This window comes from Orcinus orca, chromosome 3 (genome assembly GCF_937001465.1).
Source record: "Orcinus orca chromosome 3, mOrcOrc1.1, whole genome shotgun sequence".
NCBI classification, from domain to species: Eukaryota; Metazoa; Chordata; class Mammalia; order Artiodactyla; family Delphinidae; genus Orcinus; species Orcinus orca.
Genome location: NC_064561.1, coordinates 106,997,493 through 107,023,235, shown reverse-complemented (window position 1 = coordinate 107,023,235; position 25,743 = coordinate 106,997,493). Strand labels below are relative to the sequence as shown.

General features: G+C 39.6%; 1 protein-coding gene across 1 annotated transcript in view; it reads left to right on the top strand.

Moving 5' to 3' along the window:
- The window catches only part of LNPEP (leucyl and cystinyl aminopeptidase), a 138,130-nt gene extending 120,455 nt beyond the window's left edge, over positions 1-17,675 (top strand). Inside the window, exons 18-19 of the mRNA XM_049707521.1 lie at positions 16,449-16,637; positions 17,399-17,675. Of these exons, the coding sequence (XP_049563478.1) occupies positions 16,449-16,637; positions 17,399-17,635 (426 nt within the window). The 3' untranslated portion in view covers positions 17,636-17,675. The remainder of the gene's footprint in view (positions 1-16,448; positions 16,638-17,398) is intronic.
- The last annotated feature ends 8,068 nt before the right edge of the window (positions 17,676-25,743 follow it).

Below are 25,743 nucleotides of genomic sequence, written 5' to 3'. Positions count from 1 at the left end.
AATCTACAGATTCAATGCAATCCCTATCAAGTTAGCAATGACATTTTTCACAGAACTAGAAGAAAATTTTTTTTTAATTCGTATAGAGACACAAAAGATCCTTAATAGCCAAAGAAATCTTGAGAAAGAAAAACAGAGCTGGAGGATTCAAGCTCCCTGACTTCAGACTATACTACAGAGCTACAGTCATCAAAACAGTATGGTTCTGGCACCAAAACAGAAATATAGATCAATGGAACAGGATAGAAATCCCCAAAATAAAGCCATGCACCTATGGTCAACTAATCTATGACAAAGGAGGCAAAAATATAAAATGGAGAAAAGACAATCTCTTAAGTGGTGCTGGGAAAAGTGGACAGCTCCATGTAAAATAATGAGATTAGAACATTTCCTCACACCATACACAAAAATAAACTCAAAATGGATTAAAGACCTAAATGTAAGTCCGGATACTATGAAATAATGCCATTTGCAGCAACATGGATTGACCTAAAGATTATCATACTAAGTAAACCAGACAGAGAAAGACAAATCAGATGATACTGTTTACATGTGGATTCTAAAAGAAAGATACAAATGAACTTACATACAAAACAGAAATAGACCCACAGGCATAGAAAACAAACTCGTGGTTACCAAAGTGAAAGGGGTTGGGTAGGGATAAATTAGGAGTTTGGGATTAACATATACACACTACTATATAAAATAGATATATATAAAATATAAACTATATATAAAATAGATAACCAACAAGGACCTACTGTACAGTACAGGGAACTATACTCAATATTTTGTAATAACCTATAAGGGAAAAGAATCTGAAAAAAAGTTTATATATATATATATATATATATATATATATATATATATATATAAAGATCAATGAATCCAAGAGCAGGTTCTTTGAAAAGATACACAAAACTGATAAACTTTTAGCCAGACTCATCAAGAAGGAAAACTGAGAGGATCCAAGTGAACAAAATAAGAAATAAAAAAGGAAAAATAACCAATACCACACAGATCAAAAAAAAAAAAAATACGAGAACTATGAACACTTATATGCCAACCAAACATACAAGCTGAAAGAAATGGACAAATTTCTAGAAACATACAACCTGTCACGACTGAATCAGCAAGAAATAAACAATCTGAACAGAGCATTCACTAGTGAAATTGAATTTGTAGTTAAAAAAAAAACTGCCAGAAAACAGATGTCCAGGACCAGAGAGCTTCACAGGGGAATTCTGCCAAACATATAAATAAGAGCTAATACCTATCCTTGGCAAATGATTACAAAAATTGAAGAGGCCAAAACACTCCCAAATTCATTCCATGAGACCACCATAACCCTGATACCAAAGCCAGTAAAAGACACTACAGGAGAAAAAGGAGATACAAGCCACCATCTCTGATGAATACAGATGCAAAAATCCTTAACAAATTAGCAAACCAAATACAAGAATATATAAAAAGAAACATACACCATGATCAAGTGGGATTTATCCCAGGGATACAAGAATTTATGGATAGCTCATATAACTCAGTATCAAAAATAAACAAATGGGACCTAATTAAACTTAAAATCTATTGCACAACAAAGGAAACCATAAACAAAATAAAAAGACAACCTACAAAATGGGAGAAAATATGTGCAAATGATGCAACTAACAAGGGATTAATCACTGAAATATACAAGCAGCTCATACAGCTCAAAACGAAAAAACAACTCAATCAAAAAATGGACAGAAGACCTAGATAGACATTTCTCCAAACAAGACATACAGATGGCTAAAAGTCGTATGAAAAGATGCTCAACAGTACTAATCATTAGAGAAATGCCCATCAAAACTACAATGATGTATCACCTCACATAAGTCAGAATGGCCATCATCAAAAAGTCTATAAATAATAAATGCTGGAGAAGGTGTGGAGAAAAGGGAACCCTCCTACACTGTTGGTGGGAATGAAAATTGGTACAACCACTATGGAGAACAATATGGAGGTTCCTTAAAAAACTAAAAATAGAAGTACCACATGATCCAACAATTCCACTCCTGGGCATATATCTGGAGAAAATCATCATACGAAAAGATACATGCACCCCAATGTTCATTGTAGCACTATTTACAATAGCCAAGACATGGAAGCAACCTAAATGTCCATCAACAGAGGAATGGATAAAGAAGATGTGGTACATATATACAATGGAATATTAATCAGCCATAAAAAAAGAATGAAATAATGCCATTTGCAGCAACATGGATGGACCTAGAGATTATCATACTAAGTAAGCCAGACAAATATCAGATATCGCTTATATGTGGAATCTTAAAAAAAGATACACATGAACTTATATACAAAACAGAAATAAATAGACCCACAGACATAGAAAACAAACTTATGGTTACTAAAGGGGAAAGGTGGGGTGGGGGAGGGATAAATTAGGAGTTTGAGATTAATATACACACACTGCTATACATAAAATAGATTACTGGGAGTTCCCTGGCAGTCCAGTGGTTAGGACTCCATGCTCTCACTGCCAAGGGCCTGGGCTCGATCCCTGGTTGGGGAGCTAAGACCCTGTATGCTGCGTGGTATGGCCAATAAATAAATAAATAGATAAGCAACAAGGACCTACTGCATAGCACAGGTATCTATACTCAATATTTTGTAGTAACCTATAAGGGAAAAGAATCTGAAAAAATATAGATATATATGTACATATAACAATCACTTTGCTGTACACCTGAAACTAATACAACATTGTAAATAAACTATACTTCAATTTTAAAAAAACACCATTTTACTCCTAAAGACTTCAGCATGCCTCTTCTAAGAATAAAGACATTCTCTTACATAAATATATACATATATATCAAAGCATGTACTGTAAAAAAAAATTTTTTTTAAAGGGAAACTTCCTACATGGTTGGTGGGAATGTAAATTGGTACAGCCATTATGGGAAATAGTATGGAGGTTCCTCAAAAAGTTAAACATAGAAGTATCATATAATTCAGCAATTCCACTGCAGTATAGTGAAAAACACTAATTTGAAAAGATACATGCGGGCTTCCCTGGTGTTGCAGTGGTTGAGAGTCCGCCTGCCGATGCAGGGGACGCGGGTTCGTGCCCTGGTCTGGGAAGATCCCACATGCCGCGGAGCGGCTGGGTCCGTGAGCCATGGCCGCTGAGCCTGCGCGTCCAGAGCCTGTGCCCCGCAATGGGAGGGGCCAGAACAGTGAGGGGCCCGCGTACCGCATTAAAAAAAAAAAAAAAAAAAAAGATACATGCATCCCAACGTTCATTGCAACATTATTTACAATTGTAAGATATGGAAGTATCCATCAACCGGAAAATGACAAAGATGTTGCATATATATATAATGCAGTATTACTCAGCCGTGAAAAAGAATGAAGTTCTGCCATTTGCAGCAATGTTGATGGACCTGAAGAGTATTATGCTTAGTGAAATAAGTCAGAGAAAGATAAATACTGAATGTTATCACCTGTATGTGGAATCTTAAAAAAATAAATATAATATTGTAAATCAACCACACTTCAATAAAAAAACAAAAAGCATGAAAGTTATATAGGTTTCACAATTGAAATATCATTCACAGTCACTGAATGTGGTCAATTATAAATAAGTACGCAATAAAATCCTGACTGTTGACTAATCTGCAACGAGGGTAATAGTATCTAGTTTGCAGTAATAACACGAGCCACAGGCATATGGAAAAACAGACCTGGTGCTTCACAAGTGCTCAATGAACATTCCTTTCTGCCTTTTCTCTCAATTTATTTGTCTTAAATATGCAAAGGAAACAAGCACGCCCAAGTCTCACTTTTAGCTAGAAAACATTGCGTACAAATTATGACATGAAAGAGAAATTGGCTAAATCTTTTAGGATCTGTTAGTGCTTGAAGGAACCTTCCATATGACCTAGTCTAACTACTTTTTACGGACAAAGTAATGGCACCAGAGGTTATGCCTTAGCTAAGACCCCATAATGTAACATTATATGCTAAGTTTGTTTATGTGTTTATATTAGAAACAGTTTGTGTCACCTTTGAGGCAAATGTACAATTGCCTGCAGGATACTGTCTCCTTGGACACAAGCATATTAGAATTTACTATTGAAAGGAAGCTGTTCATTATTAGAATGTGAAGCTAAATTAAGCTATCCTAGTATTCTAACTTTTCAACTTGATGTTATGAACAATCCAAACATTACCATCTCAAAGGAATAGCCCTTTTTTGTATGTTTCAATGAAGTGGTTGCATGGCAGCAGTCTCTCTCAGGGGGGAGATACAACGTTGGGGAGAGGGGGTCAGACCAACTTCTCTCACCACCAAAGGAGATACCAGGGAGAATGGAGGGATGGTTAACCACAGCGAGAGGCCAAGTACTGAAATGGTTGCTGACCTGGATGGAGGGAACATAAGTATTAGCTTTGCCAACTACAGGTAAAGGTGAAAACGAACCATTTTCTTTAAGTAGTGTGAGGTCAGCCTGGGGTGGGTCTTCGCCTCAGGGTGGGGTTGGGCGCCATAGGCTCCTAGACGGAGGGTGCAGGCTGCTCCCCTTTCCTACATTTCGACAGACCTCCTCGCGTTGCCAGAAGGACAGAATCTTCAAGAAGTTTATAGTCATGGGAAAAAGAGACAATATTAAAAGAAAGTTTGAAAATCCTGTTTCACACATTTGGTCTTTGTTTAGGGGGATATAACCTGGATGTCAGTTGTCCCTTTTCTTCCCTGTCTGCCTTGCGCAAACCTGGACTCAGAGCTCAGCACGTCTTCAAGATGACTTCCCACAGAACTCACTGCAGCCAAAGCATTCCTGAGCAATGCAGCTTTTCCAGGATTCCATAGGGGAGAGTCTGAGGGGGAAGTTAGTCTCACATGCCACAACAGGCAGCTTCACCCTCCCTTGCTATCTCCCTTCAGATCCCCTCCCTTACCTTGTCATTTCTGGGGGGAGCTTTTCACTTATCGTACTCATCCAAAGCACATATGCACACATGTGTGCATATACACACAGGCCTTGATGACTGCTCACTCTTGCTCCTAGATATGCCCTTGAACTTGAAATGTCTCTCCCCTCTGGCATTGTGCCTCAGCATCTACACCCAATGCACACGGCCAAGCGCATCAAGCACTCAAGGAGACTGATGGTCTGTCATCAGCAGCTGGCACCATGACTTACAGGGCTGGTCTGCGGCCTTGTGTTATTTTGACATACTCCTGCTGGTCTCACCCCTTCCTCCCAGCAGCCGATCAACAATTTAAAACGCACACGTTGTTCTCCTAAAAGGAAACTTTAGCTACTTCTTTGGACAGGAAGCTGATTTCTTCCTATTTTTTTCTAGGCTAATGTGAAAATTGGCTTATAATATTTGAGTACATCCTGACTTTGCATGAGAGAAAGTAGCCACAAATCGTGCCAGTAGAAAGAGGAAGACAGGGCATACTTTTAAAATGTTTCTCATCGATCATTTCAATAAATATTTGCAGTCATCTATTGTGCACCAGCCTGCCGTGTTAGGTGGGTACATGAGGCTTGACTGTGTCGTGTGAGCAGCTGGCTCCAGCTGGGAGGATGCCACCTGGCTCTTATAAACACTGCCTGTGGGGTGGCTGGTAAATAGTTGAGGGCACTTGGGTTCATGAGGAACAGAAGTGAAGAGTGTCGCAGTGGGAGGTTTTCAGCTATGAGGCTGGATGTGACTGCAGTACTAGTGTAACAGCAGCCGGGCTGAGGGGCGCGGGGCTGGGGGACGCTCATTCCCCAGCCAGAATTCTTCCGCTGCTCATCTGGGTGTGCAGTGCAACGTGAGAAGTGGAGGCCTCTCTCCAGATGCCGCTTAAGTGCCCACATTTAATGCTTTGTGTCACATGATGGGAACCAAAGACTCCTTTGATCTGTGCTGAGTAACCACACAGGTATTCATTGCTAGGGGTGTTCCAAGCGAATGACAAGAGGCGGGAAATTAATTGCCTGTTTCAGTTTCACGCCAGGTTTCCCCTAAATTCTAATTAGCAATAACTGAGCTTGGCTCACCTCAGCGTGAGTTGTAAGGGTGCTTTCTTGTTGGAGTTTCTCACTGTAGCTAAGCAAGAATAAGGAGAGTGTTTGAAGACAGACTTATAAAGCAAGGAGTCTTGACTTACATGTAAGTTCAATAGAACAGAGAGGGTCTGTAGCTCCCGATAGTTGAGAACCCACAGTTGAAGTCCCACAGTATGATTGATTAAATCTGCTACAGGCTTGGCTTCTAGATGACAGGCACTCGCCTCGGTTATTCTAATTACTACCCTCTAGCCTCAATAATTCAGAGTAGGAGTTCTGATCTTTGACCTCTCGAAGGCTCTCACCTCAAGTTAGAAGCAGTCTGCAGTAGTCTTTTAGAATGTGCTTGGGATGCAGCTCCAGCTGGTCAGTGGGAGAGCTCTGGTGGCTTCTGTCCTTGTCCAGTGCTCACCAGGCATGACCAGGAACAGCTGGGTAGACATGTTTGTCCCGAGTTGGCTTAGAGTCTCCATACAACTCTCATGGAATGAAACCCAGATTTACACAGAGACTAGGGAAAATTTGGATGAAATTGAAGGAATCCTGGGAAGACACCGAAGAAAACTAGTTTCAGGTAGAGTGGCCCCAAATCGAAGTACTTACCTCTGTATTTTGAAATGGATGGTTATCTAGCTCTAAAGGATATCCCATACCATCCTGTAAAGTGGCCAGGCAGAGCTGTGGTCCAATTTAGGCAGCCCAGAAATCTGACGACCAAGAAGGAAGTTGAGCTGTCCTAGGCAGGACTCACTCCAGAAGAAGTTCTGGAAGGTGGTGTTTTCCCAGGGCAACCAGAATCTCCCAAGGACGAGGCAGGGCATTAGCATGGTTGGAGGCCACCTCATCCCAGAGGTGGAAAAGCGCTGCCAGGTTTCTGCAGGCAAGGAATCTTCCCTGGTATCTGTGAGACAAGGGCTCTCATGGGGGAGGCAAGAAGAGTGCTGGTCCTCAAGTGTTCCTTTGTGTCACTGATTGGGAAATGGTTGCAGATGGCTGTCCCGCGTGAGCCCATGAGCCTGTAGTACTGACTGTTGGTTTGCCATGGAATGTGGTTCCAAGTGACATCACCTGAGTGTACATAAGAGAACTGCCTCTCAGCCTCCTCAGCCTATAGCTGTTCCATGGAAATGTCCTTTCATTCCTTACCAGGCCAGTTCTGCAAACAGGCAGAAAAACACAGGAGGTGTATTCAGACAACACTAGTAAGTGGGATGGGTATTTGGAGATACTGGGCACTAGACTTCTGTGAGAATGCAGTCTGACAAACTTTCCCTTTATGATTTTTGCAGCTTCAGTCTCCACAGGTGTTTGTTCAAGGTGCTGTTTTTGAGACGGGTGCTTCATGATTTAGAATACTGAGCTCACTGATGCTCCACACATACTCACAGTCCACTTGCACAGACCCTCTTTTCTTAAGAGAGAAGAAGCATCCCTGGGGACAGCGGAGTGTCTCCTTTGCTTCATGCAGGCTAGCCATTGACTGGTGATTGGATGGAGAGAAACAGGTGGATCACGGCTTCTAAGTGGATCAAGTGTGTGGGGCTGCTTAGTTCCTTTAATTCTTGTGTATCACTCTTATCGCCTTACCTACTGTTGATATAATTTCTGGCGCTAGCAAAATAGTAGAGGCAGAAGCTATCACAAGAAAAGAAAACTACCATCCAATATCCTTTATAAATAGAGGTACAAAAATCTTGAACTAAATATTAGCAAACTGAATCTAACAACATACATGAAGGATTATAGTCATGATCGAGTGGGATTTATTCCAGGATTCCAAGGTTGGTTTAACATTCTGCAATTAATTTAACCTATATTAATAACATATCACAGAAAAAAATAGAAACATGATTATCTTATCAGATGGTGGAAAAAACACTTGACAAAAACCAACACACTTTCATGAGAACAACACAGAACAAACTGAGAATATAGGAGAACTTCCTTAACCTGCTAAAGGGTTTCTATGAAACTGATAAATATCACACTTAAAAGATTTTCTCCTAAGATCAGGGAAACAAAGATGTCTACTCTCACTACTACTATGCAGTGTTGTACTTGAAGGTATCCCAGGGCTATTTGACATTAAAAAAGTCAATGATTAATACAAAATAATGAAAAGCATCCAGATTAGAAGTCAAACTATCTCTATTTGCAGATGACATACAAAATATCAAAAGAAATTAGAGCTAGTAAGTGAATTTAAAAGGTTGAAGATTTACAGAAGTCAGTTGTTTCTAAACACAATGAACAGTCCAAAGATGAAATTACATCAATTCCATATACAATAGCATCAAAAAATTAAATAAATTTAACCAAAAAAGTTCAAGATTTTTACACTGAAAACTATAAAACATTACTGAAAGAATTAAGATTGGAACAATATTGTTAAGATGGCAGTACTCCCCAAATTGATCTAGAGATTGAACACAAGTTCTATCAGAATCCCAGCTGGCTTCTTTATTGAAATTGATAAGCTGATCCTAAAATTCCATAGAAGCTCAAGGAACCCAGAAGGGTCAAAAACAATCTTGAAAGGAGAACAAATTTGGAGAGCAAACATGTACAATTTCAAAGCCTACTACAAAGATACAGTAGTCAAGACAACGTGGTACAGGCAAAAGGACAGACATATAGATCAAGAATAAAATTGAGTCTAGAAATAAACCCATACATTTACGGTCAGTTGATTTGACAAGGATGCCAAGACAATTCAACGGGTTAAAGACAGTCTCTATTCAGCACATAGTACTGGATCAACTGGATACCATATATAAAAGAATGAATTTTGACCACTGACTCACACCATATATAAAAATTATCAAAATATATTTAAGGCCTAATGTTTTGAAATGGAGCAATATCTATTAGTTTAATTGAGCATAGTTTTGACAGTGTCAAGGTTTGTGTAATGTCCTCGTAGTAACCATTTGAAGGCATTGTTCTATAAAATGGAGGGGCAGAAAATTTCTGGTCCAGCTTTTGGTTCCACATCTGGTGTAGGGTAGCATCCCCTGTCATCTCAGTTGAGGCTGTACCTCTTGTACCCCTGAACTTACACTCAAAGTTGATTTCAGCCGGAAGGCACATGGGCCCCCTTACCTGTCATTTACTACCAGTGTCCTTTCTAATTGGTCTAGGCACGGGCATGGCAGCTGTTACATGTTTTAAATAATCTGGAGCACCTCTGTTGGAAATTTCTGAACTGAGACTGTATCTGGAGGCCACAGAGCAAAGCTGGGAAGGGGAAGCCTGGTTTCCAATGTCAGCTTGTCTAGTAATTGGCTGTGTGATCTTGAGAAAGGTAGTTATGGCCTCAGACTGTGTGTGTAAAGCGCTTATCCCAGTAACCGGCATGCAGGATGCATTTAGTAAGTGGTGTAGCTGGTTTTATTTATTTTTTGAATATCCTCAGAGATAACAAAAAGTAAATCACTTGCAGGCAGGTAATACTTGCTGGGTAATGTAATTTTGGGTCCATGACAATAAGTCATTGTAAAGTAATAAGACTCAGACTTGTAAACCGGCTCTGGAGTCACTTCTAAAATCAGTGACAGGACTTCCCTGGTGGCGCAGTGGTTAAGAATCCACCTGCCAATGCAGGGGACATGGGTTTGAGCCCTAGTCTGGGAAGATCCCACATGCCACAGAGCAGCTAAGCTTGTGCACCACAAGTACTGAGCCTGCGATCTATAGCCCATGAGCCACAACTACTGAAGCCCGTGTGCTGTAGGGCCCGCATGCCGCAACTGCTGAGCCCATGTGCTGCAACTACTGAAGCCCATGCACCTAGAGCCCATGCTCTGCAACAAGAGAAGCCACTGCAATGAGAAGCCTGCGGACCACAACGAAGAGTAGCCCCCGCTCGCCACAATTAGAGAAAGCCCGTGCACAGCAACGAAGACCCAATGCAGCCAAAAATAAAATAAATAAATAAATGCAGAAGAAAAAAATATATATATATATATTTAAGGTCCAAATGTAAGGGCTACAACTATTAAACTCTTAGAATAAACATAGGTGTAGGGCTTCCCTGGTGGCGCAGTGGTTGAGAGTCCAACTGCCGATGTAGGGGACACATGTTCGTGCCCCGGTCTGGGAAGATCCCACATGCCGCAGAGCGGCTGGGCCCGTGAGCCATGGCCACGGAGCCTGCGCGTCCGGAGCCTGTGCTCCGCAACGGGAGAGGTCACAACAGTGAGAGTCCCGTGTACCGCAAAAATAAAAATTAAAAAATAAAGAAACAATAAACATAGGTGTAAATATTCATGACCTCATGTTACTTAACCAGGTTCATTTTGCCCAAAGTGCATGAGAACCAAGGTTTGCAGCAAAGAGGGTTTATTCACAAGGCGGCCAAGCCAGGAAACTGGAGAACTAGTCTCAGAGCCACCTCCCTGAAGGCAAGAGGCTGGGGTATTTATGGGATAAAGAATAAAACATTGTAAATCAACTATACCTCAATAAAAAAGTTTTGTAAAAAAGAATAAAGCAGCAGGGCTGTCTGAAGCACAGGGAGTGTGAGGAAAGATGATTGGAAGAATGTGTGGTAATGGTTGTTCTGAGCAGGCCTACCTAAGCTACAGGATTCTGCAGGTTCAAAAATGGAGGCATCTGCCTGAAACCATAAAACTAGAAAAGGACATAGGCAGAACACCCTTTGACATAAATCACAGCAATATTTTTTTGGATCTGTCTCCTAAGGCAAAGAAATTAAAGCAAAAATACACAAAAGAAACCCAATTAAACTTAAAAGCTTTTGCACAGCAAAAGAAACCATCAACAAAATTAAAGGCCAACCTATTGAATGGTAGACAATATTTGCAAATGGTATGACTGATAAGAGGTTAATATCTAAAATATCCCAACAGCTCATACAACTCAGTATCAAAAAAAAAAAACCTGATTAAAAAATGGGCAGGAGACCTGAATAGACATTTTTCCAAAAAAGACATACAGATGGCCAACAGGCACAAGAAATATTCATCATTAATCAGAGAAATGCAAATCAAAACCACAATGACATATCACCTCACACCTGTCAGAATAGCTAACGTCAGAAAGTCTACAAATAACAAATGTGGAGAGAAGTAAACACTTGTATACCGTTGGCAGGATTATAATTGGTGCAGCCACTGTGGAAAACAGTATGGAGGTTCCTCAAAAAACTAAAAACAGAACTACCATATGACCCAGCAATTCCACTCCTGGGTATATGTCCCAAAAGCCAAAACACTACTTCGAGAAGATGCATGCAACCCCAATGTTCAAATCAGCAATAGCCAAGATATGGAAGCAACTTAAGATGAATGGATAAAGATGTGATGTATATACATACAATGGAATATTACTCAGCCATAAAAAGGAATGGAAATTCTGCCATTTCCAACAAGATGAGCCTACAGAGTGTTATGCCTAGTGAAATAAGTCAGAGAAAGACAAATACTCATGTTATCACTTATATGTGGAATCTGAAAAACAAAGCCCAAGCAAACTCCCTCCTGGTAGAGGGAGATAGGATTCCTATCTCTCAACCGTCAAAGAAGGGGCAAGGGGCGGTGGGAGGAGTCAGGTGGTGGCAATGAAAGTGCATCAGTGCCATTATCTCCTTTCATTAAAATCAAGGAGAACAAGTTTCTTCACCTTCCCATTCTGTTGGGCCATAACTTTCCATCTTCTTTGCACAGGTTTCTTCTGATAAAAGACTGTACGTAAGGTATTTCCTCCCATTTTTCTTCCCGTTTACAAAATAAATCTAGGTGCAAAGTTGTACTGTAATCGAAAGACCCATTTTCAGTCCATTTTTCTCTGAGTCTAAAGGATGTTTTGGCTATGCAGGGTTACAAAAAAATACCACCTTTTTCTTTTCCATGGATTCAAACTTAAAGTCGCCCAATTTTGGATAATGTATTGCCTAGAAGGCTGCAAGGGGAAATTGAATTAGCATTTCTCATTTTGAAAGGGCTTTATTTCTAGATGGTTGCAGCAGTAAAATCTTTCTAAGGGTCACCAAGAAGCTCAATCCCCAACAGTCAATTCTTAACACTTCAGACAATCAGACACAGGCAAAGAAAGAAAGACAGAAAATCAGAGCCCCGGGCCTTTAACCTGGATATGAATGGAGTGCCTCAGCAGCTGTAAACTTTTATACTGTCTGTCAAAATCCAGCAAGGCGGGCCTCCAACCCACCATCTGGACAGGACTGCCAGACAATGCAGGCGTTTCCAACAAGATGAGCCTACAGAGTATTATGCTTAGTGAAATAAGTCGGAGAAAGACAAACACTCATGTTATCAGGTGTGTTCAGGTGTGTTTCTTTAACAAGGTTACTCACCCAAAAGACGTCTTCCAAACCCAAAACCCGAAAACCGTTTCTTTGCTGCAAAACAAAACTTAACTCTGAAGGTAGGTGGCACCTCGCTGGGGAAATCAGGGGGACGGTTCGGAACAAAAGGACCAAGTAGCTGCTTGGATGCGTCCCAGAACTCTCAATACCCGCAAGGGGCCAAGAAACCACAGGCGGAATGTCTGTCTGGACTTACCTTCTGACCGGCTCACGAAATTTGTTACTGAACCAGGTTCTACTTTGTTCTATCCAACACACAGCAAGGCAAAACTCTAAGACGCCAAAGTTTGCAGCAAAGGGAGATTTATTCGCAAGGCAGCCGAGTAAGAAAACTGAAAAACAAACCTCAAAATCACCCTCCCTAAAGGCACGAAGCTGGGGTATTTATGGGATAAAGGCAGTCTGAGGCGTGGTCTGAGGCACGGGGGCATGCACAGCGTGTAGAAGGGTGATTGGAAAAAGATGCGGTAACCGTAGTTCTGCGCAGGCGTAATTAGGCTACAGGCCTCTGCACGGTTCAAACGTGGAGGTATTTAACAGGATCTGAGGCTCATCTAAAGGTCACTGAGCACAGATGGTCCTGTTCATTCTTTTTTTTTTTTTTTTTTTTTGCGGTACGCAGGCCTCTCACTGTTGTGGCCTCTCCCGTTGCGGAGCACAGGCTCCGGACGCGCAGGCTCAGCTGCCATGGCTTACGGGCCTAGCCGCTCCGTGGCTTGTGGGATCTTCTCGGACCGGGGCACAAATCCGTGTCCCCTGCATCGGCAGGCGGACTCTCAACCACTGTGCCACCAGGGAAGCCCGGTCCTGTTCATTCTTAACCAGCTCAGCTCCAACTAGACACGTCTGATTCCAAGTCCCTGGAAAATAACTGGGGCAAACATCTTATTGTTTAGGCTACATGCTGCTCGGAGGACATGCAAGCCTTTTGTAGCGAACCTTGATTACTGAAGGCAGGTGAAATGGATTTGACTGGTTACCCATGGTTTCACTTGGATTAGGCAATGGTTTTTTACCATTTGACACAAGTACAAGCAACATAAGAAAAACAGATAAATTTGAGTTCATCAGAATTAAAAACTTTTTTTCTATCAAGAAATGAAGGGGGGCTTCCCTGGTGGTGCAGTGGTTGAGAATCTGCCTGCTAATGCAGGGGACACGGGTTCGAGCCCTGGTCCAGGAGGATCCCACATGCCGTGGAGCAACTGGGCCCGTGAGCCACAAGTACTGAGCCTGCACGTCTGGAGCCTGTGCTCCGCAACAAGAGAGGCCGTGATAGTGAGAGGCCCGCGCACCACGATGAAGAGTGGCCCCCACTTGCCACAACTAGAGAAAGCCCTCGCACAGAAACGAAGACCCAACACAGCAAAAATAAATAAATTAATAAACTCCTACCCCCAACATCTTCTTTAAAAAAAAAAAAAAAAAGAAATGAAGGGACACACTGCAGAATGGCACAAAAAATTTTCAAGTTATACATCTGATAAGAGTTTGATATCCAGAATATATAAAGAATGCATACAATTCAACAGTAAAAAGACAAATAATCCAGTTTAAAAACGAGCAAAGCATCCAAAGAGACATTTTTCCAAAGAAGATATACAAATAGTCAATAAGTACATGAAAAGGTATTCAACATTAGTCATTAGGAAATGCAAATCAAAACTCAATTAGATACCACTTCAGAGTTGTAATTTTAAAAATGGAAAATAATGAGTTAAATAATGAGGATGTGGAGAAATTGGAACCTTCATACATTGGCTGATGGGAATGTAAAATATGAACAGTTTAGCTGTTCCTCAAAGAGTTAAACATAGAGCTATCATAGGACTCAGCAATTTCACCCTCAGCTATCCAAGAATTCAAAACATGTTTATACAAAAACTTGTAGATGAATGCAAGGTCGAGAACAGTGACATCCAAGATCTTAATGGCTAGGAAAAGGAAAATTCAGCAGAGAGTTTAGATGTGTGCTTTGGATGAAGAAAACTTCCAGTGCTGTTTCAAGAGTTCTCCAATGAATCCTGGATATACACACCAGACCAGTGGCTTTCAAATGTTTTTGACTTGTACCCAGAGAAAGACATAGAGTAAATGTAGTAGATACCACCACAGATTATTCTGTAGCAGTTAAAAAGAATGAACCGGAGTATAGATAGTGTCTTTTTAATTTGTTTAATTTTATATAAATTATAAAAAACAAGCACCCAAAGTAAGGTAGATTTTGGAAGAACATACATATAATAAAAAAGATAATACATTAAACACGTTATAATGTTTGCCTATGGAGGAGAAGGAGGGGAATGGAAATGGAGGATGCAGAAAAAAGGAAAATAAAATCTTTCTTTTGTTTTAGAGAAGATATGGAATAAACCAGTTAGTGTAATTGAGATTTTTTTTAAATGCATTTTACCTTGCAACCCAGTACATGTATGTATATGTTTAGCTGCAAAAATGTTTTGCAAATCATTATTTACCTTCACTATGTTCAATAATCTCTAGTTTTATTCCATTTGATATTTTAAAGTGCTGGTCACGACCCACTAAATTGCTTTTACATCTTCCTAATGTGACAGGACCTATAGTTGGAGCACTGTACCACTCCTCAGTGAAAAGTGCACGTGCTCAGTAGCAGATCATCCAGCAGCTCTAAATTTGTTTGACAAAGACTCCAAAACCAATTAAGCACCGAAGTTTTTGTAAGGAGTGAAAACAGGTTGCTTTTCTTCCATCTTATACAGATACATTTCGGATTTATTTCTGCTTCTGACTGAAGTTTAGAACTACAATGTGGTGGGTAAAAAATGGTCCCCCAAAGATGTCCACATGTTAATCTCTGGAGGATTTGAATTTGTTACGTTACATGGCAAAGGGGAATTAAGTTTTCAGATAGCATTAAGGTTGTTAATAGCTGACCTTAAAATGGGGAGATTATCCTGGAGTATCTAGTTGAGCCCAATGGAGTCACAAGGGTCCTTAAGTGTGGAGGAGGGAGAGAGAAGAGGAGATCAGAATACTTGGTTGTGAACAGGATCCCACTGACTTTTGCTGGCTTTGAAGATGGAGGAAGGGGGCCACCAGCCAAGGAATGTGGGTAACCTCTAGAAGCTGGAAAAAGCAGGAAGTGGATCTTAACCAGAGCCTCCAGAAAGGAATGCAGCCTGGCCAACACTTTGATTTTAGCCTGGTGTGACCCATGTCAGACTTCTGACCTATGGAACTATAAGACAATAATTTTATATGTTTAAGCCATTCAAGTTTGTGGTAATTTGCTACAGTAGCAGATGCAAAATAATCTGTGAGTACACTTAGAAAAAGTTAATCTAACCACTTGCTAAGAACCTGGTAACTACAAATCCCATAATGCTTACCTCTGAGGAAGGAGCTCTAAGCTTCAGACAAGTGAGTACGAATGCAAGTAGAGCTCTTAGCAACAAGGAAGTAAACAGTTTCAGAAGCAGCCAGCTAGAGAGTAGAATCGCCAACATCTTCCAGACTGCGTCTCTTGGTACAAACTTCTGCCTTTTTTTTAAACTACTTTACTTAAAAAAAACAAAAACAGAGAGTTAATTTGAAAGATATGTAGAAATCATCACTCATGATAATTTTCCCAATATGGGAATTCATTGGGTGGTAAAAATTGAAGAAACAATGCCTCTCAGAGAGTCCCTGAGTAAAGATAATACCTAAATCAGCAGTTAACATCTCTTAGGTCACTGATTCATTTGAAACTCTTTTTAGAAAAATGTACATACATACCTACACAGCCACAATTTTGCATTTGTTTGTATTGGTTTTACAGCCTCCTTCATGTTTATAAACTCAAGTTACAAGCAGCTGATTTAAGTGGATATTTTCATGATATCATATTTGATTTCAATGAGGAAAAAATTTCTTGGAAAACAAGTGATAGAGCACAAATTAGCACACTAGAAATAACATTATCTTTATTCTAGTTAACTGTAAGGGACTGGATTTTCTTCAAAGGGCTTATCTTTTTCTTTTTTTTTATTTTTTGTCATCAACAGAATCTAAACCCAATATTTCATTGGGAAAGGATGTGGGCTCTTAAATCCTACAACTGTGAGTGCTGCGGGAGTGATTTTGTCAACTGCACGGCTCTGAAGTATCACTTTCAACAGAAGCATCTTGGAAAAGTTCACTGTGAAAAATGTGGCCAAGAAGTCCTGAGGGAGAAGCTCCAAGATCACGATAAGGTACAGCGAGTGAAAGTGGGGGGAAAGCGGGGCACCTCCCACTTTTCCTAAAATACACATGCTTTTTGTTTGTTGGTTTTGATTTTTAATTGTCTTATGGAGATATATTAACAGAACACTAAAAGTTAAAATTCATGGCCATAGGCCACAGGTGGGATGCAGTGGTTAAAGATGTGTGTCTCAGTCTTCTTGGCTCCAAAGGGCCCATGTTGCCGGGCTGCTGTGAAGGACACTCAGCAGAATTCCCTAGACACAAGCTTTATACCCAGGGCAGCCACTATTGTTGTAATTATTATTCCAAAGTGCTTATGTAAGGATAGAATTCTCACAACCCTAGAATTTTTTACTTTCAATGTGACCTTAGAGGTAGACTAATATACTTCCCTCCTTCCTCCTCCCCCATTTTACAAATGAGGGATCAAAGACTCAGTTAGGTTGAATGATTTGCCCAAGGCCTGCAAAAGTAAATGTCAGAAAAAGAACTGGGATCTTATTCTTCTGATTTTATAAAACAAAACCTAGTGCTTTTTAAAAACTACTTTTTTCAGCACTGTGGTTCTCATGGTTCATTACTTTATTAATCTACAGCAGTTTTCCATCTGTGTCAGAAAAATCAATGGACTTTGCCATGTTTTGAGAACCATAGAATGAGAATTCTCTGTGCTCATGAATGGGAGCATTTAGTGAGAAGCCAAATGAAAACCAGCAGATCTCTCAAATAGGTCTTATAATTCCTGTGTTAAGTATTTACTTTTTCTCAGTCTATACATGACAGGTCAACCATGGAGACACACAAGCTACACTGGGAAAATCTAGAAGAAAGGAATATAAAGCATATGGCTACAAAAATATCAAAGACATGTAGGATGTGTTCTAGGCACTTTGGAACAGTCCTTAGTCGGGAGAACCATGAAATACAAGAGCATCACTTCACAGCCAGTAAAAGAGGTAATGGCGATGCCCAGTGCTTTCCCCCTGTGGATGTTCATGCAACATAGAAACCATACTGTGGATTCCCTCCATCAGGGCATTGCAGATTGTTTCCAAGAATAGCAAATAGAGAAGGGAGAGGATGGAACTAGGTTGTGGCTTGACACTACATACTCTTGGGGTGGCAGGGGCGTAGGATGATTCTGCAGAGGCACATTCGAGGAGGAAACTGGGAAACCGAGGCATTGTGCAAAGAGACAACACAGAAGCACAATTCTAGGGGTTTCCAGTCAGAAATGGGACAGAGTGTCAGGATCCAAGCGGGAGTCAGATTATGGTCTGACCATCGAAAATAACCACAAAACTAAGATATTAAACCTTTTGCTCTCATACTCACGGTTCTGTCCTCTAAACTAACTGGTGGTTGCTGCTCTATGAAAGTCTTTTAATACATTTAAGTTTTTTTTCCAGGAAACAATAATTGACTCTGAATACAAAGTAGTCACTGAAAAGTGATCAATTTTTGATGAAATGTCCCTAAAAAGAATGGTAACTATGTTTCAAGCAAAAGAATCAAACTGTCAGAAAAAAAACCACTAACCCTTAATCTGTCGATTTGACATAATGGATGAAATTTAAACAAGGGGCTGTGTATCCCCTGAGTGTTGATATAAAATTTCTTGTTACTGTTTAGTAATATGTTCTGATTTATATTATGATTTCTTCTGTGATCCATGACTTATTTGAAGTATGTGTTTTTTTAAATTTCTAAAAGTATGGGATATTTTTAGTTATTTTGTTACTAATTTCTCATTTAATTGCATGTTGGTCAGAGAATTTAATGTGTGATATCAGTTCTTTGACATGTGTCGAGTTTTATCTTGAGCTATGCATGTATTCAATTTCTGTGAATGTTCCATATGTGCTTGGGAAGGAAGGATCAGCTGAAAGTTCATTCCCAGAAAGAATTAGTGAATTCTTCTTCAAGGCATTTGCCAGAGACCACTCTAAAATTAATTCTCAGTGATAATATGAGTTTGTTATGCAAACCTGAATGAGGGCCACTTTATTACTGCAAATTCTCAGGGATTTTGTGTGTATGTGTGTGATCCATCCAGTGCAAACATTTTGGAAGTTTCTAGGCTGTTGAAAGGGATCAGGATATACCACCCCAAAATGTACCAATTTGGCATATTGATTACTTTGAGCTGAAGGCAATTTAGAAACAAGAGGTGCAAGAAGAGCTCTCTGCTCTCCCCCTTTCTGCCTAAAAGCAGAGCATAAATTCCACCCACCCCCTGTACCAGGATGAGAGCGGCACTTATCACTGGTGACATAGAGCAAGCACAGGACTGTGTATAGACAAACCTTACTAAAAAACCTTTCACACTCTGTTAGTTCCCCCATGTGTCTCCTAGTCACTTTCCCACAATTTATTGGCCTAGAAGCCCCAAATTCCCTTTCCTTTGTCTAGTCTCTCCTCCACAGTGTATAGTCCTTTGTTACAATGGTATATAAGTACCTGAGTCTGAATCTTTGTAGTTTTCATTTCTTTTTTGTAAAGGACTCTGTGCATGTTTAAAAAAAAAATCAATAAAATTTGTATGCCTTTTCTCCTGTTAATCTGTCTATTGTCAGTTTAGTTCACATGCCCCATTCAGAGAACCTAACAGTTCATTATTTTGTTCCTTCCTGTAAAGCATGTGGTTAGTCTTGTCAGCTCTTCTGGTTTAAAACACACACACACACACACACACACACACACACACACACCAAATACACATGCACACACAACTCTAATGTCCTCATTTTAAAAAATGTACTATCTAGAACCAAGATGGCAGAATAGAAGGACGTGCTCTCCTTCCCTCTTGCGAGAACACCAGAATCACAACTAGCTGCTGAATAATCATCGACAGGAAGACACTAGAACTCACCAAAAAAGATACCCCACATCCAAAGACAAAGGAGAAGCCACAATGAGATGGTAGGAGGGGCGCAATCACAATAAAATTAAATCCCATAACTGCTAGGTGGGTGACTCACAAACTGGAGAATACTTATACTACAGAAGTCCACCCACTGAAGTGAAGGTTCTGAGAGCCTCACGTCAGGCTTCCCAACCTGGGGGTCTGACAATGGGTGGAGGAACTCCTAGAGAATCAGACTTTGAAGGTTAGCGGGATTTGATTGCAGGACTCTGACAGGACTGGAGGAAACAGAGACTCCACTCCACACACAAAGTAGTGTGTGCATTGGAACCCAGGGGAAGGAGCAGTGACCCCAGGGGAGACTGAACCAGACCTACCTGCTACTGTTGGAGGGTCTCCTGCAGAGGTGGGTGGGGGGGCTGTGTCTCACCGTGAGGACAAGGACACTGGCAGCAGAAGTTCTGGGAAGTACTCCTTGGCGTGAGCCCTCCCAGAGTCCGCCATTAGCCCCACCAAAGAGCCCAGGGTAGGCTCCAGTGTTGGGTTGCCTCAGGCCAAACAACCAACATGGAGGGAGCCCAGCCCCACCCATCAGCAGTCAAGTAGATTAAGGTTTTACTGAGCTCTGCCCACGAGAGCAACAGCCAGCTCTACCCACCACCAGTCTCTCCCATCAGGAAACTTCCACAAGCCTCTTAGATAGCCTCATGCACCAGAGGGCAGACAGCAGAAGCAAGAAGAACTACAGTCCTGCAGCCTGTGGAACAAAAACACATTCACAGAAAGATAGACAAGATGAAAAGGCAGAGGGCTATGTACCAGATGAAGGAACAAGATAAAACCCCAGAAAAACAACTAAATGAAGTAGAGATAGGCAACCTTCCAGAAAAAGAATTCAGAATAATGATAGTGAAGATGATCGAGGACCTTGGAAAAAGAATGGAGGCAAAGATCAAGAAGGTGCAAGAAATGTTTAACAAAGACCTAGAAGAATTAAAGAACAAACAAACAGCAATGAACAATACAATAACTGAAGTGAAAACTGCACTAGAAGCAATCAGTAACAGAATAACTGAGGCAGAAGAACGGATAAGTGACATCGAAGACAGAATGGTGGAATTCACTGCTGTAGAACAGAATAAAGAAAAAAGAATGAAAACAGCCTAAGCGACCTCTGGGACAACATTAAATGCAATAACATTCGCATTATAGTGGTCCCAGAAGGAGAAGAGAGAGAGAAAGGACCCAAGAAAATATTTGAAGAGATTACAATGGAAAACTTCCCTAACATGGGAAACAAAACAGGCATCCAAGTCGAGGAAGTGCAGAGAGTCCCATACAGGATAAACCCAAGGAGAAACACGCTGAGACACATAATAGTCAAATTGGCAAAAATTAAAGACAAAGAAAAGTTATTGAAAGCAGCAAGGGAAAAATGACAACATACAAGGGAACTCCCATAAGGTTAACAGCTGATTTCTCAGCAGAAACTCTACAAGCCAGAAAGGAATGGCATGATATACTTAAAGTGATGAAAGGGAACAACAAAGATTACTCTATCCTGGAAGAATCCCATTCAGATTCAATGGAGAAATCAAAAGCTTTACAGACAAGCAAAAGCTAAGAGAATTCAGCACCACCAAAACAGCTCTACAACAAATACTAAAGGAACTTCTCTAAGTAGGAAACACAAGAGAAGAAAAGGACCTGCAAAAACAAACCCAAAACAATTAAGAAAATGATAGGAGTATACATATTGATAATTACCTTAAACATGAATGCATTAAATGCTCCAACCAAAAGACACAAGCTTGCTGAATGGATACAAAAACAAGACCCATATATACACTGTCTACAAGAGACCCACTTCAGACCTAAGGACACATACGGACTGAAAGTGAGGGGATGGAAAAAGATATTCCATGCAAATGGAAATCAAAAGAAACCTGGAGTAGCAATACTCATATCAAATAAAATAGACTTTAAAACAAAGAATGTTACAACAGACAAGGAAGGACACTACATAATGATCAAGGGATCAATCCAAGAAGAAGATATAACAATTATAAATATATATGCACTCAACATAGGAGCACCTCAATACATAACACAACCGCTAACAGCTCTAAAAGAGGAAATTGACAGTAACAAAATAATAGTGGGGGACTTTAACACCTCACTTACACCAATGGACAGATCATCCAAAATGAAAATAAATAAGGAAACAGAAGCTTTAAATGATACAATAGACCAGATAGATTTAATTGATATTTATAGGACATTCCATCCAATAAAAGCAGATTACAATTTCTTGTCAAGTGTGCACGGAACATTCTCCAGGATAGATCACATCTTGGGTCACAAATCAAGCCTCAGTAAATTTAAGAAAATTGAAATCATATCAACCATCATTTCTGACCACAGCACTATGAGATTAGGAATGAATAACAGGGGAAAAAAATGTAAAAACACAAACACATGGAGGCTAAACAATACGTTACTAAATAACCAAGAGATCAGTGAAGATATCAAAGAGGAAATCAAAAAATACCTAGAGACAAATAACAATGAAAACACAACGATCCAACACCTATGGCATGCAGCAAAAGCAGTTCTAAGAGGGAAGTTTATAGCTATACATGCCTACCTCAAGAAACAAGAAACATCTCAAATAAACAATCTAACCATACACCTAATAGAACTAGAGAAAGAAGAACAAAGAAAAACCAAAGTTAGCAGAAGGAAAGAAATCATAAAATCAGAGCAGAAATAAATGAAATAGAAACAAAGAAAACAATAGCAAAGATCAATAAAACTAAAAGCTGGTTATTTGAGAAGATAAATGAAATTAATAAACCATTAGCCAGACTCATCAAGAGAAAGAGGGAGAGGACTCAAATCAATAAAATTAAAAATGAAAAAGGAGAAGTTACAACAGACACCGCAGAAATACAAAGCATTCTAAGAGACTACTACAAGCAACTCTATGCCAATAAAATGGATAACCTGGAAGAAATGGACAAATTCTTAGAAAGGTATAACCTTCCAAGACTGAACCAGAAAGAAATAGAAAATATGAACAGACCAATCACAAGTAGTGAAATTGAAACTGTGATTAAAAATCTTCCAACAAACAAAAGTCCAGGACCAGAAGGCTTCACAGGTGAATTCTATCAAACATTTAGAGAAGAGCTAACAGCCATCCTTCTCAAACTCTTCCAAAAAATTGCAGAGGAAGGAACACTCCCAAATTCATTCTGTGAGGCCACCATCACCCTGATACCAAAACCAGGGAAAGATACTACAAAAAAAGAAAATTACAGACCAATATCACTGATGAATATAAATGCAAAAATCCTCAACAAATTACTAGCAAATAGAATCCAACAACACATTAAAAGGATCATACACCATGATCAAGTGGGATTTAACCCAGGGATGCAAGGATTCTTCAATATATGCAAATCAAACAATGTGATACACCATATTAACAAATTGAAGAAGAAAAACCATATGATCATCTCAATAGACGCAGAAAAAGCTTTTGACAAAATTCAACACCCATTTATGATAAAAACTCTCCAGAAAGTGGTCATAGAGGGAACCTACCTCAACATAATAACAGCCATATATGACAAACTCACAACAAACCTCATTTTCAATGGTGAAAAACTGAAAGCATTTCCTCCAAGATCAGGAACAAGACAAGGATGTCCACTCTCACCACTATTATTCAACATAGTTTTGGAAGTCCTAGCCATGGCAATCAGACAAGAAAAAGAAATAAAAGGAATACAAATTGGAAAAGAAGAAGTAAAACTGTCACTGTTTGCAGATGACATGATACTATACATAGAGAATCCCAAAGATGCCACCAGAAAACTGCTAGAGCTAATCAATGAATTTGGTAAAGTTGCAGGATACAAAATTAATGCACAGAAATCTCTTGTGTTCCTATACACTAATGATGAAAAATCTGAAAGAGAAATTAAGGAAACACTCCCATTTACCATTGCAACAAAAAGAATAAAATACCTAGGAATAAACCTACCTAGGGAGACAAAGACCTGTATGCAGAAAACTATAAGACACTGACAAAAGAAATAAAGATGATACCAACAGATGGAGAGATATACCATGTTCTTGGATTGGAAGAATCAGTATCGTGAAAATGAATATACTACCCAAAGCAATCTACAGATTCAATGCAATCCCTATCAAAATACCAATGGCATTTTTTACAGAACTAGAACAAAAAATCTTGAAATTTGTATGGCGACACAATAGACCCCAAATAGCCAAAGCAGTCTTGAGGGAAAAAAGCGGAGTTGGAGGAATTAGACTCCCTGACTTCAGACTATACTACAAAGCTACAGTAATGAAGACAATATGGTACTGGCACAAAAACAGAAATATAGATCAATGGAACAAGATAGAAAGCCCAGAGATAAACCCATGCACCTATGGTCAACTAATCTATGACAAAGGAGGCAAGGATATACAATGGAGAAAAGAAAGTCTCTTCAGTAAGTGGTGCTGGGAAAACTGGACAACTACATGTAAAAGAAGGAAATTAGAACACTCCCTAACACCGTACACAAAAATAAACTCAAACTGGATTAGAGACCTAAATGTAAGACCCGACACTATAAAACTCTTAGAGGGAAACATAGGAAGAACACTCTTTGACATAAATCACAGCAAGATCTTTTTTGATCCGCCTCCTAGAGTAATGGAAATAACAACAAAAATAAACAAATGGGACCTAATGAAACTTCAAAGCTTTTGCACAGCAAAGGAAACCATAAACAAGATGAAAAGACAACTCTCAGAATGGGAGAAAATATTTGCAAATGAATCAACGGACAAAGGATTAATCTCCAAAATATATAAACAGCTCATGTAGCTCAATATTAAAAAAACAAACAACCCAATCTAAAAATGGGCAGAAGACCTAAATAGACATTTCTCCAAAGAAGACATACAGATGGCCAAGAAGAACATGAAAAGCTGCTCAACATCACTAATTATTAGAGAAATGCAAATCAAAACTACAATGAGGTATCATGTCACACCAATTAGAATGGGCATCATCAGAAAATCTACAAACAATAAATGCTGGAGAGGGTGTGGAGGAAAGGGAACCCTCTTGCACGGTTGTTGGGAATGTAAATTGATACAGCCACTATGAAGGACAGTATTGAGGTTCCTTAAAAAACTAAGAATAGAATTACCATATGATCCAGCAATCCCACTACTGGGCATATACCCAGAGAAAACCATAATTCACAAAGACACAGGCGCCCCAATATTCATTCAGCACTATTTACAATAGCCAGGTCATGGAAGCAACCTAAATGCCCATCAACAGACAGATGGATAAAGAAGATGTGGTACATATATACAATGGAATATTACTCAGCCATAAAAAGGAATGAAATTGGGTCATTTGTTGAGACGTGGATGGATCTAGAGACTGTCATACAGAGTGAAGTAAGTCAGAAAGAGAAAAACAAATATCGTATATTAACGCATATATATGGAACCTAGAAAATGGTACAAATGAACCAGTTTGCAGGGTAGAAATAGAGACACAGATGTAGAGAACAAACGTATGGACACCAAGGGAGGAAAGTGGCAGGGGGGTGGGGGTGGTGGTGTGCTGAATTGGGCAATTGGGATCGACATGTATACACTGATGTGTATAAAATTGATGACTAATAAGAACCTGCTGTATAAAAAAATAAATAATATAAAATTCCAAAAAAATGTACTATCTCCTGATTTCTAGATGTTGACTCAGTTTCTTCTTTTTAAAACACTTTTAGGTCCAAATGAAACATTCAGCAGGTAGAATATGGCCTATGGGCTGACAGTTTAAGACCTTTTAGAATAGATGGCTTAACTTGGAGTTCTTTACTCTGGGATCATTTTATTGAAATTTGATAACATGTGTTTCATTTAGAAACTTAAAATGATTTATAAATTGGGGCAAAGACTTTTTTCTGACTTAAGAATGAATATCTCAGTTTATCTCAGAGAAATTCAGCCATTTCTCTGTTGAGACTTAGTGTTAACCTGCCTGCTAAGTCCAGAGGGAATAAAGTCTGTTGGTTCACCTAATGCTCTACCAGCAGAGAAGGTAGATCTCCCTGTTATCACAAAAGGCAATCCTGATAATTTTTTTTTAAGTCCTGATAATTAACTAGACATAATTTGCATACAAAATTAAATTCTGTGTTAGA